The 14812-nt window shown below is 41.2% G+C and overlaps 1 protein-coding gene across 1 annotated transcript in view; it reads left to right on the top strand.

Moving 5' to 3' along the window:
- Positions 1 to 14812, top strand: part of ABHD2 (abhydrolase domain containing 2, acylglycerol lipase) — a 50638-nt gene that overhangs the window by 14880 nt on the left and 20946 nt on the right. Inside the window, exons 2-3 of the mRNA XM_067305281.1 lie at positions 1972 to 2060; positions 2873 to 3073. Coding sequence (XP_067161382.1) covers positions 2880 to 3073 — 194 coding nt within the window. The 5' untranslated portion in view covers positions 1972 to 2060; positions 2873 to 2879. The remainder of the gene's footprint in view (positions 1 to 1971; positions 2061 to 2872; positions 3074 to 14812) is intronic.

Here is a 14812-nt window from a genome sequence, read left to right on the forward strand (position 1 = left end):
TCCGGTAACCGTACCGTAAAGCCCTCTATGGGATCAGAAGACTTGCTCTTTTTCTGTCCCATCTTCTGGAGCACCCACCCCAGTCACTTTCTCTCTCCTTGGGGGACCGCACTCACACCACCCGAGTCTTTAACTGCTAGGACGGTTGTCCCTTCGCAGTGGGCGGCCCAGTCGGCCGACGGGTGCCCCTTTTCGGTCCTCCACTACACAATCACCCTCCTGGAGGGTCCGCACTCACTCCGTCCCCTGGGGACGTCTCACTCAGATGTGCTCCGGGTATCCCACCCCAACCGAACGGAACCGCATACCAATACTCACTCAGTCCTGAGTCTTCATTCGGATCTTCGTGCACAAAATTTACGCGGTACTGCAGTTCTTTTGCTTACTTGTCCTGATTTAGGGTTTGGAAATACAGGTTGTGGTAGGGGAACTACCCACTCAAGGGCCATCCGAAGATGGGGCGCCTCCCCTGAGTCAGAGTCCCGAAACCAGGGAGACCTGCATCCGAGTCACGGCACCAAATTGTTATAAGTAAACGCGACAAATTGCAACCCGGCCCGAGTGGTTGTCATAAATTCCAATTTATAAAATAATTGAGCAAGTCACAAGTAAGCAAAACAGCGCTGGGCAGCTGGGGAGTCTCCTGCTCCACCAACGGCGCGCGCAACCCCCCCCTCACAGTCTCCTTATATGCGATTCCAGTTCCGGGTATACATGGCACTCCCTGTAACTTCTGCGGTTGCACTGGCTGTTGCTAGGGGGTCTTCTTCAGCCCTCTGGTGGTCGTGGGGATGAAGGCTGGAGTCTTCCTCTGCATTGTGCGCCATATTAGGCTATCTAAACTAACATTGCCGCTTCGCTAGCTCAGCTCGATTTTCTCAGGCGGGGTACGTGCCCCCCACCACAGGCTGTAGGATGCTCCCACAGATGTTCCCAAGGCTGTTTCTCGCTGATGTAACAAATTAGCACATACCACAATACAAGATATTCCCAAGGCTGTTTCTCACTTTGATGCAACAAATTAGCACATATCACACTCATCCTTATTGGCAGAAGATTAAGACTTTTGTATGGCCTCTTACTGGCTTATTTTCCTAGTCAGAGATGGTAGCCTCAGAAGAGCAGAGAGAGCTCTGAAGCTTTTTCCTGGAAGCTCTGATTCCAAATCAGTTTGTTGTGCCTGTAGGGAATCAGAAGTGCTAATTGTAAATATCACTTACATTTTGGTTACAGGCCTAAAGCTATATCCCTTTCACTGGCATTATCAAATTTTTGTAATGAGCCTTGGTGTATGTGCATGAGTGCTAATTAAGTGGCTGTATCTGAGCCTCCTGGTGGTTCTCACTGTCTTGAAGTGTGTTTATATTATAATTTCTCAATGCAAGTGTAGAAACCAAGCAGAGACTGTTTACAAGTTTCTGTCTGTAAAAGTGATGCTTCCTTATTAATCCTGTGTAAAAGTAGCAGGAAACTTCTTTTGATCTGACTTAGCACTGAGGTAACAACATAAATGTTACAAAGTCAAGAAGAGCAGTAGCCCATCACTTCAAGTCCCTTAAATGTTAAGAGATTTGGGGTACCTTTTATAACTAGGGACAATTTTACTGTGTGGCTAAGATGGTGACCATATGCCTTCCTCTGAAGTCTGTAGCCCTGCTCTGGCAGATCACAGCAACCTTCTCTGAAGTTGCACCAGTTCTTGTTACTGCTTCCTATATATGTTTTCTCATGAAGGTATTTGCCTGCTGCAGCTGAGAGAATTAGTATGGTATAGGCAACTGATCTAGTTTGGAGTCTGTCTGTAGGCAAGAGACAAGTGTATCAAAAAGTAGAAGTGGCTATGACTGAATACATAAATCAATTACAATGTCTGTGATAGGACCTCTGCATAAATTTGTGTTCTTATCTTCCAGTAGAGATGCGGCTTTACCAATATTAATTGATTTGCTCTCTCTTCTCCCCCACCCCCAGGGTAACTCGGCTAGCAGGTGGAACCAGACAGTAAAAGTTGCATCTGCTGAGGCCTGCCAGTTACTTCTAGCTTGAAGAAAGTGACACTGGTAAGACTGCTTGTCAATTACTATCTTATTTGGGTTACCCAGGTGGTTGAAGAAGGGCCAAGACCAAGGGAAAAACCTGCCCCTTCAGTACAGATAAAATATCTCTAATTGTAGCCAGTTATTTGAACCATCTGTTCATTCAAAAGAAGCTGGATCAGTTCATGAAATTACTTTTAAAGTGGAATGATGATTTAGTTCTGTATGACTATTTTTTTTCCCCTCCTTTACTCTGAAGTCCTCGAAGGGTTGGATTTAATCCTAGTTCTTTAGCTGTAGAACTACAGTGAATTAAAATATACAAGTGTCTACCTTAAATAACTGCAGGAGTTAGTACCAATATTCTCATTGAATTTCAAAAGTCAGACTGAGGAAATAGCACAGTAATTCTTTCGAGTTCCCCTTTTCAAGCTTGGCTTATACATCTGGGAAGAAAAACATACGAAGCTGCTGATGTTACCTCGTAGCCTAACTTTTAACTCATCTTCTCTTTGGGTTAGACACTTGATCCTGGCCAAGATTGACTGGCTGCAGACTGTAGGGTTTGACACCTGAGACATTGCTGCTATTCTAGTGCAGTGCTGATTAGGAATAAATCTGCCCAGCTGGTTATCCAGTGGTAGTCAAGGTCTTTAGAGCAGTACAAAATACACTTCCTTTCATTTTAGAAGTTGCTAATCTAAGTTGGTATCTGATGTTATGATTTTTGTAGTGTTAACTGACAACTTAATGTGGTTAGCATGGTTTTATATTTAACATGGCAATTGACATTCATACTCAACAGTCTATTGCAAAAGGCTTTTTTTAATCTTCAGGTTCAAAATGAGTGCAATGTTGGAAACCCCTGAACTGCCGGCAGTATTTGATGGGGTGAAGCTGGCTGCAGTTGCTGCTGTTCTGTATGTTATTGTTCGCTGCCTGAACTTAAAGAGCCCAACTGCCCCTCCTGATCTCATTTACCAGGACTCTGCTTTGTCCCGCTTTCTACTCAAATCCTGCCCACTTCTGACCAAAGAGTAAGTAGTGTCTCTTTAGCGTGTTGCCATGTGCTGTGGGGAAAAGAGCTACACTTAACCATCCTTCTGCCTAGGGTGTTTCTTAAACCTGGGTGCAAATGAATGGCAGGGTATTCTCTTGAGGAAATAAAGATGTTCTAGATCTGGAAACCAATGTATTAACAGTCAAATACTTTATTATTGCTAGTGTCCCAGGTACCTGGATTAGGTAGGACCAAGCCTTGTGCAGGACTGTCTGTGGGTGCATGGAAAATTGCACCTGCCCCTCAGGAGCTTACTCTGAGTTATTAGGATCTGTATGCTGGTATTGCAGTGGACTGCACAATACAGCACTGTCTGTGGAAATGGGGAGGGAGAAATGCAATCAGCACTTGTTCCTGATCACAGTCTTTCTTCTAGTAGGGAAGAACTCTATTGGGGCTCACAGTAAGCAAAGATTTCGTGTACTGCTAATGAACACAGGGATAACTATTAGTTCTAAAGTGCCTATTTTTTTGAAGTGCCTTAAGTTGTTAGACTAGTGATAATGTGTTCTATCCAATAATAGATTTCACAACTAGTTCATTAAAGTAATGACATCCTGGCCAGTTGTAAGAAAAGCCTGTTGAATTCACTGTTAAGTCAACCTTAAGGTCAGCTGTGTATTTGAGCAGACTGGTCCTTGACCTCCCATTGTAGGGGCTCAGAATCAGTGTAGCTGCTCTTCACTTTCCCTAATAGTATGACGCGTTCACTACAATTTCATGAGGCTTTTGGAGTACTTTTGATTACAGTATTTCTCTTGCAATCACCTTAAGGTTATAAGTCCTATTAAAAAGCCCTAAATAAGTCAACTATCTAGTAAGCTCTGAGTGCTATCAGGTAAACCTTCCTTTTGGATTTCAAAAGTTGAACTGACTTAATGATAGTCATTCTAGTGAAGATGGGAGGCTTTTAGCAGTGTTATGTTAGGTGCTTTGATTACCTAAGATCTTAGGCCATCATGTTCCTAAACTGTTAGAGGGAACAAAGCATTACTTCTTTTAAAGCAGATTCCTAAGAGGGTTGCCTGATGAACTGAGTCTGGTGGTAACATAAGTCTATGTTGAAGGTGAGTGTTGAAATTAGATCTTAATTATGTCTAGTGCCTTAACTGCAAAGCAGTTGCTTCCCTAAAGACTGAGGAGGTTCTGGTTACTTGGTATCTTAGCTGCTTGTCACCTCAGTGCTGGCATTCCAGGTTCATATGTCCCTAGTCAGTGAAAGAACAAACATGAAGCTGATTACCAGTCTTGAAGGCATATTGATCTCAGATTACTCTGGAAGCTTAGATGGATATACTTACAGTAAGCTAATTCAGAGTCTGTACTACTTCCGTTTCATCTCTGCTCTCATAGCTTAGGCTTCTAACATTACTATATTAGAGCCATGTTTTGGACTTTCACGCAGTTGGGGCGGGGGAAAAGCTATCTACAGGAGTGAAAAAGAAAATGTCTGAAAGAATTGCAACACATCTGTTGTACACTAATTGCAGAAGAGAAGAACTGCTTGCAGAACCTTAGTGTTGTGTTATTAGTGTGCAGTCTTGGGCTGTCTGCTTTGTCTTGATCAAGTCAGAGCTCAGACTTGTCTGAAAACTGTAGCAGTGATTTCCAACACAAGGTCCTTGAGCAGAATATTGCCTGAAAGGCTTCTATGGCAACAGGAAACAAACACAACTGAACAAAACAGCTAGAATAAAATGTGTCAATAGTTAATTGCTCAATCTTATTACCTGGAGAGGGGAATATAATTTCTCTGGGATCTTGAAAGTGTTTGCAGGAAAGATAACTTTGTTCTAATATGATGTGTATGTGACTTTAATCTCTATTTAAAAATATCTGTGATCCTTCAACAGGATAGCAAAGAAATCAAAGAAATTCTGTCTTTAGTCTCCAGGTGACTCTCATGTCTAGTGGGGAACAAATGTATCTGAATTCCTGCAATTATGCATGAAATAGTTTGTAGGGCTAATTAGCTAGAGACAGCTTGTGCCATACTCCACTGGAAAAAATCTTATAAGGCTTTGATTACTTCCTAATTGTTCTGAGTGTTAGGAAAGCTGATTAAGCAGCGCTTTTCAAACTCAAGCATGAATACAAAATAAGTAGCCCAGCAATCCCTTCTCTCATATCAGTACTGGGTTTGTGAGATCTCCCACTGATTCCTCTGTATAGCTGTGAACTGGTTTTCAGACCTGGTCTGTTCAGCTGCTTTATCCTCAAGGGAGGAAGGGAAAGAATTTGGTCACCCTCCTTAATGGTAAGGGTGTGGCTGAAAAGCCAGGGTGGCAGGAAGAGAGTGGAAATGACTTAAGTTATTCTTTTACCTGTGTGGCTATTCAAAACTAGCTAAAATGGTGTCTAGGGCCTGGTTTGTAACTTATCTATCAGCCTTTAAACTGCAGCTTTAGTTACACACATCAACAGGGAGTAAAGAATTTTTTCTGAAGCAGTTTATAGGTTGAAGTGTGGAAATTACTGAATCTCTCTTAACTTGGCTATGTCTACTTCAGCTGAGCTAGACCTGCCACTTGCCCCTATATTCCACAAGTAAACCGCTTTGATTTTCTTTTTTCTCCACCCCCTCCACCATCATGGCACCTTCCTTACCTATGGATTTATTGAATAAATTGTGAACTTAGCTTCATTCATTAAGACAAGTGGTGGATAAATAACTCGAGCTTTGGATAGTAAAACTGCATGAGATGACTGCATGCCAAATACCTTGTACTTGTAAATGCTGGTACTGCTTTTAACAATTCTCTAAGTAAAAAGTTTCTAACAGTTATCTCTCAAACCCCGATAAGCAAGAGAATCTGCCTACCTAGATTTCATGTTTTCTTACCTCTTCCTTCTACTACTGTCCAGCTTAGTTCTTTGGCTTACCAGGTGAATTAGAATAATCAGTCCCTCTTTCATTTAAAGAACTGCCTCTTGCTTGGAAGCTCTTACCAGTCCACGCAACTATTGGTATCGTTGAGCGTTATTGCCTAGGCACTGGCTGCAGCTGTCTCCTTTTCCTGTCTTCCAAACTGGTACAGAAAGCCTGCTATCTGTTCTCCTGTTTCTATAGAAATACAGTATTAGCTCCTTTGACTCCAAGATGATCTTGATCAGTATTTACTGTGCTGGACTACTGGGTTTTTTGGCTGATCCCAATTTCTTCTACTGTCAAGAGTGTGTATCCTTATTTTGCATAAGCATGATGCTTATGCCACAAATCTTTAGGAAATAACTATACTTGCCTCCTGCATGCTTATATCCTTAATAAAGGCAAGCTCCTCAGACTGAAGCAAGTGACTGTCAAGCCTCTTAGTAAATGCTGTCAAAGATCTAGCCTAGATCCTTCTTATCCTTTGTTTGCACAGTAACTTATACTGATAAATAGGCTGTCTCATACCAGAATACTCTTCTGCACTGTCATTCTTCCCTAGATGTGAGGAGAGAAGCAGTCAGAAAAGCTGACTTCAATCTTTAATAGTCTTTTCCTCTGTCTAATGACAAAGTGTTTGATTCCTACCAACTCCTTAGTGTTTTATGCTGGATGGAATAAAGTAGAAAAAAAATGGAAGAACAGTATTTTGAAGCTTTGGCATGTGAACATCTTAAGAGGTAGAAAAAAGCAGCTTGCTCTAAGTTGGAGCATTGACCTTAGGGAGGGAAGCAGCCTTATGAGGTCCAAGTCCTTTCTGTGTGTTCAGCTGCGTCACTGGTAGCAGTCTTGCATTCTGCAGCTCTCACCAACAAGGACAATATGCTGTAATACTCGTCCATTGTTTTGACTAGAACGCTTCTCTTTGTAATCACTGAAGGTTAAAGAGGTGTGTGTGATGGGCACTCTACTAAATAAAATAAAAGCTACCTAAACTGGGAAGGAGGTGGTTTAACCAAGGAGGCCAGTCTGCACTCTTAAATAGCTCTGACTATACAGTTTCTATGGGAAGCAAACTTCATTACTGCACTTATGTTTCTTTTTTAAAGCTTATGGGGGGAACAAGAAGCTCTTGAAGTTGCTTTAAATTTTGGCTGTTGCATATTTGCTGTGTCCTGCATCACATTTGACGGTCCAGCTGAGCTGATGCATAAAAAGCTGTGTTCTACATACTTGGAGGAGTTGAACTCTGGCTTTTAGATGAGCTTTTTGGACTGAGATTTAAATTGAATTTCTTGGTATCAAATAAGAGAAGTTGTTTTCAGCTTCCTCTAAAACAGCTTTAGACTTGTTTGTAAAAGTCACCTATTGTAGTGCAGGCAATAGTTCTCAGGGTGTCTCCTGACTTTGGCAACTTCTAGACTCTGCTTTTTTTAATCCAATGTGCAACAGCACATTAAAGTTGATGTAAGAATTAATGTTTAAAGTGTTAACCTCAGATGAAATGAAATAATGCTCCAGAAATAAGCCTGTTGCTGGGCTTCCACTTCAGATGTTTGAGGATCTGAATGCTGATGCTTGCTAGTAAAAATAGCACGGCTTTCATGTGCTTTGAGCTGCTTATACAGCTGTTGCTTTTCTAAATTCCTACATACTGGGTGATGTACATGCTCTGAAACCATAATCTGTCTGATGGACACTGAAACATAATCTACAAGCATTTGTTGGGATTGTTCCCTAATATAAACTTAGCACAATGTTTGAACACCTAGAAATTCTTGTTCTCATGGATTGTTCTATCACCTATCAAGATGTGGGGCTGGGTTATATAGCTAAAATAGAACATTTAGAGCTAAAATCTTAGCATTTGTGAGTATATTAATATAACTGGGTGTGAATTCACTTAGCCAGTTAAGGCCAATTATCTGAACTCTGTACCTACATCATGTCACAAGTCAGTTGCCATATTAAGTAACTGGCAGCCCCACACTTGTTCTCCTGTCTGCCTTCAGTCACAGAATTCAGTTACTGAAATACATGGAGCATATAAAGTTACAGGGCTGGCCCTCAAATATCTGTCATTAGTCAGAATACCTGGTATCTCTGACCAAATCAAAACAGGGAAAACATTTAGGTAAGTTCAGTTACAGGCCTTTGTATCTAGAGCAGGCTGGGAAGCCATTTTTTCCACAGAAACCAAGATTTCTGTATCCGGTACAAGATAATCTTGCCTTGAGATCTCCCACCTATCAGTACTTGAATGTCTACATGATTGTACTACATTATCCTCTTCCTTGTGTGGGCACACAGATACCTCCTCTTGGGCCAGAGGTCATCTTGACTGCTGTTCACCTACCTGGCTGCTCAGGCTTCATTCTGTCTAGCTCCTGAAATCTGTAAGTGGCTATTGCAGAGTAGTGGGTATGCTGCCTGCAGACGTAGTTCTGCTGTCTCTGCCTGGCCTCTCATGCATGAGAGCTGCCTAGCTGGAATAGTGCACACTAGGAAATATATAGTGGTAGGGAACCATCTCCATTGAGTGAAACCTGTTACCCTGGGATAAGCTCTGTGGGAGTTTGTTTTTTCAGAACTGTTTTGGCTTATAGCAGGCTTTGTAGAGAAGCTGAAGAAACCTCTGTCATGTCCTTGAACACTTTTTTTTTTTTGTTCCTACTTGGTGGTAGTGACTGTCTTTGCATAAAATCTAAAGGGTAATGTTTGAATGCTCCTTAAACTGAATACTTAATTGCTTGCCTTTACGAGTCTGGCCTGCATGGTGTCTAACTCATTTTCCATGTGTTACACCCTGCTGGGCTTATTTTCTTAAAGCTTACCTTAAGAAAAATAGACTGGATACATGCCCTTCTGCTTACAGGTTGATTTGTTTTAGAGGAACATTTTTTTTCCAGCTGTTTGCCAGGAATGATGGTCTTATTGAAAAACAATCTGTGCTAAAGCCATAGCTATCAGCACTCAAGTAACTGAATACTTAGGTTTGTCAGCTGGCTTGAGTCCAAAATGTCTCCAACACTAGTTTTTCATAGAGTATGGCATAAGTGAAGAAAAATAGCTTATCTGATGTGTGCTTTTATAGGGTGGAAACTCTCATAATTCTTGGCTAGTTTTTTTCACCACCAGTGTGCTATCAAGTATCTTCATCATGGAAGAATTTTTTTCTATGGTTTCTTGTATGGTGTTAGTAAAAGCAAGCTGAAAGTCCACACAAACTCTGGATAAAAAGACATCTTGTCCTTTGCAGTCCTGTAGTCTTGCACTATAGTGCTCAATGCTTGGTCCTGGAAGTGCTAGTGAACTACTTTCTCCTGAGATATAGACAGAAATCACTCATGGGAAGACTTTCAAAAACAGATCTGTGTATTGTTAAAATAGTGTCAACAAACATAATGTCCAACAGACGGATCATGGGCCTGATCCTGGTATAATTTATAAGAATTCTTTGCAAAGTATAACTTTACTATCAGCTGAGGACAGTGTTTACTGGGGTGTATTGCTACAGATGCATTGCTTTGTTACTATCAAACTAAATATTGTACAGACTTAGCATAAGATGATCTGTATCTCAGTGTCTGTTTGAATAACCTTCAAGTCTTTGCCTTAGGCTGTAAGTGCACAGTTTATTTACCTGCTGAAATTTTTTGAAGCAAGGCTAGAATTTATGGTTAATTTTTGTCATCTCATAATCTAATATCTAATTTTAGGAGTAAAATGAACAGTTTAAGCCTCTTAATGTGACTAAATTGGTGGAACTACCAAAACGGTGTAACTGACTTGAATCAGGCTTGTATGTGGCTTAGCTTTGATCTCTCTGGATCATAACAAGAAAGTTGAGGTGAGAATGGTTGCTGGTCATTAACAGTAACAGTAGGGAAAGCAGTGTTGTGAATTCTGATTTACAATATTCTTATTTTGCTTGAAAACATGGTGTTTGAGGGTCTGAGATATATTTTTGGATTGTAATGTGAAACAGAAGTGGTTCTTGCCACTTTGGTCTTGTATTCTTTGTCTTGATACCTAAAAACATGCTGATACTAGTAACTTGTGTCCCAAAATATAACCTCCTCAAACTGCTTGCTTGAGAAGCACACTGCGTATGAATTGGAAGTTTACTTGTATCTGATACCTTACTAATACCTTCCCTTGTTTCTAGAGAAGCAAATTCTTTTTTACTTTCTACCATCCTACAATTTGATATTGAGAGATTGGTGCATTCTTAGACAAGCCATTGACTTTCTGAAGAACAGACTTTGCTCAGGGTCAGAGTCTTCAAACAAATTGATACGGCAGCAACTACAGCTAAGACAGTGCTGTTCCTCTAAGTTTCTTGAACAGTAAACAAATGATGTAGCCCTGATAATACTGTTGTTGATCGCCTTTCTTTTTGTTACTTACAGCATGTATCAGGCATGATCCCTGAGGTTTTGTGATCATCCTCTACTACTTGAGTGACCAACTTGCCAAAATAGAACTGAATGATTTAATTGTATCAAACATTTTTCAGTTGAAAGTGGGCTCTGAAATGATTTGCATTCATCTTCACTCTTTGCCATAACCCAGGAGTTTCCCAGTGAAATACTGGGGAGGAGGTGTTTTACATGGTTTTGTAATAGGTTAGACTGATGCAAAAGCAGCTAGAAATTATGATGTCTAAATATATATTAGACTTAAAGACAAGCAAGCTGTCAGTCTGAAAAGGTGAGTTTAAATCTTTCTTAGTTTTTTTCCCTAGTTATGTAAGGTTTGTACAACCCTCCCTTTTGAAGTTTTATGATATTCGGTCTCCTGGAGCCTGGGTGCTTAAGGGACTTCTAGGATGTTTATCTCATCATAAGCCTGTTGCTTAGTGGCAGTGAAGCAAAAGGTAGGTGAGATAGCAAGTTGCCACCATAACATTTTCATGTATTTCAGAGCTTGATAGTTGCTAAGTGCAAACTGCAGAAGCAATACTTTGATTCATGTGGGAGTAATAAATCTCTGCATCAGAGTACTGTCCTATGTACATTACTCATGCTAGATCCTTGACCTTTGACTATTCATCTAGAAGAATGTAGTTTCATGCAGAGTGAGTACTTATCCTTTAACCTGACTCCAGTCAGTTGTTCAAGCTGAGCATTTTTCCTACTTGGGATGCTCAGAAACTAGCTTGTGAACTCTGAAGGGAGAAAGTAGTGAATGCATGCTTGTTTGTAGGGCTCTACACAATCCTAGCTTTCAGATGGGAATTTGGAATCCATAGGCAGCCTCCGTCCATAATTATGGGTGGAGTCATAGGGATTCCTGACTTCTTTTCAATCTTTCTCTCACTGAAGCACAGTTCAATGAAACTGCATGTTCTGTTTAGCTATGTAAAATGATATAAGATCATGAAGATCAATTCTTCAGGTAACTTCAGTCAGGTTTTTTGAAGGCAGTCTGAGGGACTTTTTCCAAAGAAACTAGTTGCAACCTGAGGAAGCAGGCTGTGGTAGGCAGCACAGTGATAAGTGATAGTCTGGAAGCCATTTGTCTACATTTAAGCTCTGGTAATGGTGAGGCCTTGACAATTCTAGTTTCCTTTGAGTAACAATATCCTGTGGTATGCGCTGCTGCAGCTACTGCATCTATTGCATTGCATGACTAACTTGTAACTGGAAACTGAATTGTAAATAAATGAGGGAAGGAGTGGAGCTTGCAGAGATCTTGGATTTTTCATCAAGGTGGTAGCATTAATCAGTCACAGCTGTATAACTACTGTAGCCAGATAAATAGCTTTCCTGGTAGCCCTATGGGGCAAGACTTTGAATTCTACTTGGGATCCTCTTGATAAACAGTGCTCTGCAGAAATGGTCACTAAAACTTTCCAAGGCATGTGCTTCTCCTGGGATTAGAACAAATGCAACAAAGTTGACATCTGGGTCTCTAGAAGACTGGAGATTCTTACTATAGATTGTATTTGACAGTTCTCATCAGGAAAGAACTGCTGGCAAAATCCAGCCACAAAGGACTTCTGTAAAAAGCCAGTCAAGCATTGTGCCATGGGGTATAGTTGCCAAGCTGAAAGGGTCTTAAATGAGTGGGGTGAAGCAAGCTGCCTCCCTTATGCTGGAAGAACAATGTCTCCTGTCTGGCATGGTAGTCCTGGAAACTGTTCAAAACCCTATGCAGTGAACTGTGTATTACTTGGGTAGAACCATCATAGTCCTGCTTGTGCATCCTTGTTTAAATGACTGTACTATCTCTACATGTCTACTTTGAATCACGAGAGCATGTCTACTAACTTTCCATCTCTACCAGCACTTGTAGAGAATGAGCTTGTGCAATCCGCATCACTGCTGGCAATCTTTGCATGGCTGGTATGCTGCACACTGTGCTTGGCAGGCACCCAGGTGCAGTGTGTAGCTCCTGGTACAGCAATGCTGGGCTGATAAAAGAAGCTACATGAGGATTAATGGCATTTATTAATTTTTTAAAAGCTTTAGCTGGACAATAGAATCAAAGATACACTGAGGGCCAACATACAAGATTACAAGGCATCTGTTGGCAGCTTCTGTAGCTTTTATTGAAATGGTATCTACTTCTACAGAAATCTATTTTAGATCTCTTTGGGAAGTGTGCTTGCAAGAACTGAGTGAATCTGTATAATGAGCTACTGTGTTGCTTTGAATTTTCTTTGAAGTCCTCTTGTGGATGAGGGGAAAAAAGCATGGGGAGAAGGACAAGCCCTGTCAAAGTTTCTCCAGGAACCTGTGTCAGGCCAATGCCTTGACTTTTCCGTAGCTTCTCCTGTTACATGTCTAGATGATCCTTGCTTTGAGCTGAAGTTCTGTTTGGTCTCCCTGCCCTGTGTCAAATGAAGTGCTCCTTTGCTTGTCCCAAACTATAACAGACTATTGCTTCCTGATGAGCAGTCTGAAAGATGATGGAGGGTGAAAGTGTTTAACACCTGTCTTGAGGTGCTAGAGCTAGAAGACTTCTGTCTTCTGAGAACATAATTCAAATGGTCTTTCAGCTGTCTAGTGGCTTTGTATCTTTGCCTTGTGGGTACTAGTGAACTTCAGTCTCTACAATGGTAGTAACTGTCTTCATCCTCTACAGGGATACAGTTCCTCTTGCATACTCTGAAAGCCAAATGCACATTATTAAAATGATAATTCTGAATTTCCAGTGATGGTTTTCTATGGGTCTAGAAACTTGCTAAACAGAATAGCACCTGCTTTAAGCTATGTATCTTCAGGTTAATAGCTGAGAACTGAATCAGTGGCCTCATTTTCACCCCCTATTTGTCCCCCATAGTATGCCTAACAGGCAAACATGTTTGTCTCAAGCCAGTTAAGTGAAGATGTCTTAGAACAAACTGCAAAATCCTTGGTCTCCAACTTAGCAAAACCTTGTAGTGCTTCAGACTTACCCTGGCCTAAAGAAACAACTCGGGCTCCAATTGTGAGTTTAAGAATCTCTCACTGCCTACATTTTGGAGAGATGAGGGACTGCAGATATACCAATATACGTCATGCTCGAGCTGGAGCTTTTTTATTAAAGCAAAATGTTATCTTACTATAGGCAGGATCTGCCCTTCTCCCTTGTGCTAACATACCCACATGTGTAAAGGCTTTGGTCCAACTTTGCCCTCACTTACCTAGAACTGCTGCTCTTGTCTTGCTAAACAAGCCTTGGCACTTCCTGTCTTATAGGAAGTCATATACTTTTTTTAAGAAGTATGTGGGGACACAAGTGTGTGGGGACAGCGAGTTGCAGATACGGTACACAAAGCTGACATGGGGAAGAAGGTCCAACTGTGTGGACAGTGTTAGAGCATAAAGGCAAGACTCCTGTCCAGTCACATTTTAGTGGGTTATGGGCTTAAATAGTAAATCTGATAAGCTCCAAACTGCCTAGTTTTCCATGAACAGGGAAAACATGGAAGAGGAGGATCTCTGCTTCATATGGTCTCAAGCAATAAAAGGAAATAATTGCAGGAAGCCCTAAAAACAAAAAGAGGAGGGAGGTGCTAATCTCTCAGATCCTAAGGTGGTGTCAGCAGCTCTCAGCTTGCTGTGGGTAACACTCTCTGTGTAGTGGAGAACACAGTTCCTTAATTGGAAGCATGTCCCCTGGGGCTGCTGTTCTCCTAAATAATGTATCATTCGTGCTTTTGTGTTGAGCTGATGTAACTATCTTTTTTCAAGGCATTTGCTCAGTCTGTCTCCTGAGCAAAGTGGTCAGGTGACTGCCCCCACCACCACTTGGGCAGCAGTACACCTCCTGTTTGTTAAACCATTTGGCAGATGTGCTTGTACTAACAAAATGGATACTAAGCTTTTAACCCCTTCCAACTAACAGCTGTATTCTACCTCATGTTGTCTTCAGGGCAGAATGCCAGAGGGGAGGAAAGTCTGCTTTGACCTAGCTTCGATATGCCCTTGATAAATGTAATTAGTGGAGTCTCCCTCTTAATTTGAAAGGAGTGTGTTAGTGAAGCTCAGCTGACCAATTCTTATAGGTCCTTTTCCAGCTCTCTGCTTTACTGTCTCTCTGCTTGAAAAGCAAAATTGATCTGTGCCATACTCCTCTCAACTGAGAGGCAGTGCTACACGAAACAGTCCCAACTAGCATGACTTGGGGATTTTCAGAGTCTTCTAAGACTTGGTATGAATCCTGTACAGTTTCTGCCACTGACTTATATAGTCAAGTGCTTATACAAGTTCCTATGTGGTTCAACCCAACAGGCTTCAATATTTCAATTAAAACAGATTTATAGCATTTGACAAGTTTTGAAGGTCAATCTGGTTGGCTAGCAACATGCTGTCCCAGTCTTATTAAGACACAAGGCATCTGGCTATTCCGTGAGAA

The sequence above is a fragment of the Apteryx mantelli genome, chromosome 15 (genome assembly GCF_036417845.1).
Source record: "Apteryx mantelli isolate bAptMan1 chromosome 15, bAptMan1.hap1, whole genome shotgun sequence".
NCBI classification, from domain to species: Eukaryota; Metazoa; Chordata; class Aves; order Apterygiformes; family Apterygidae; genus Apteryx; species Apteryx mantelli.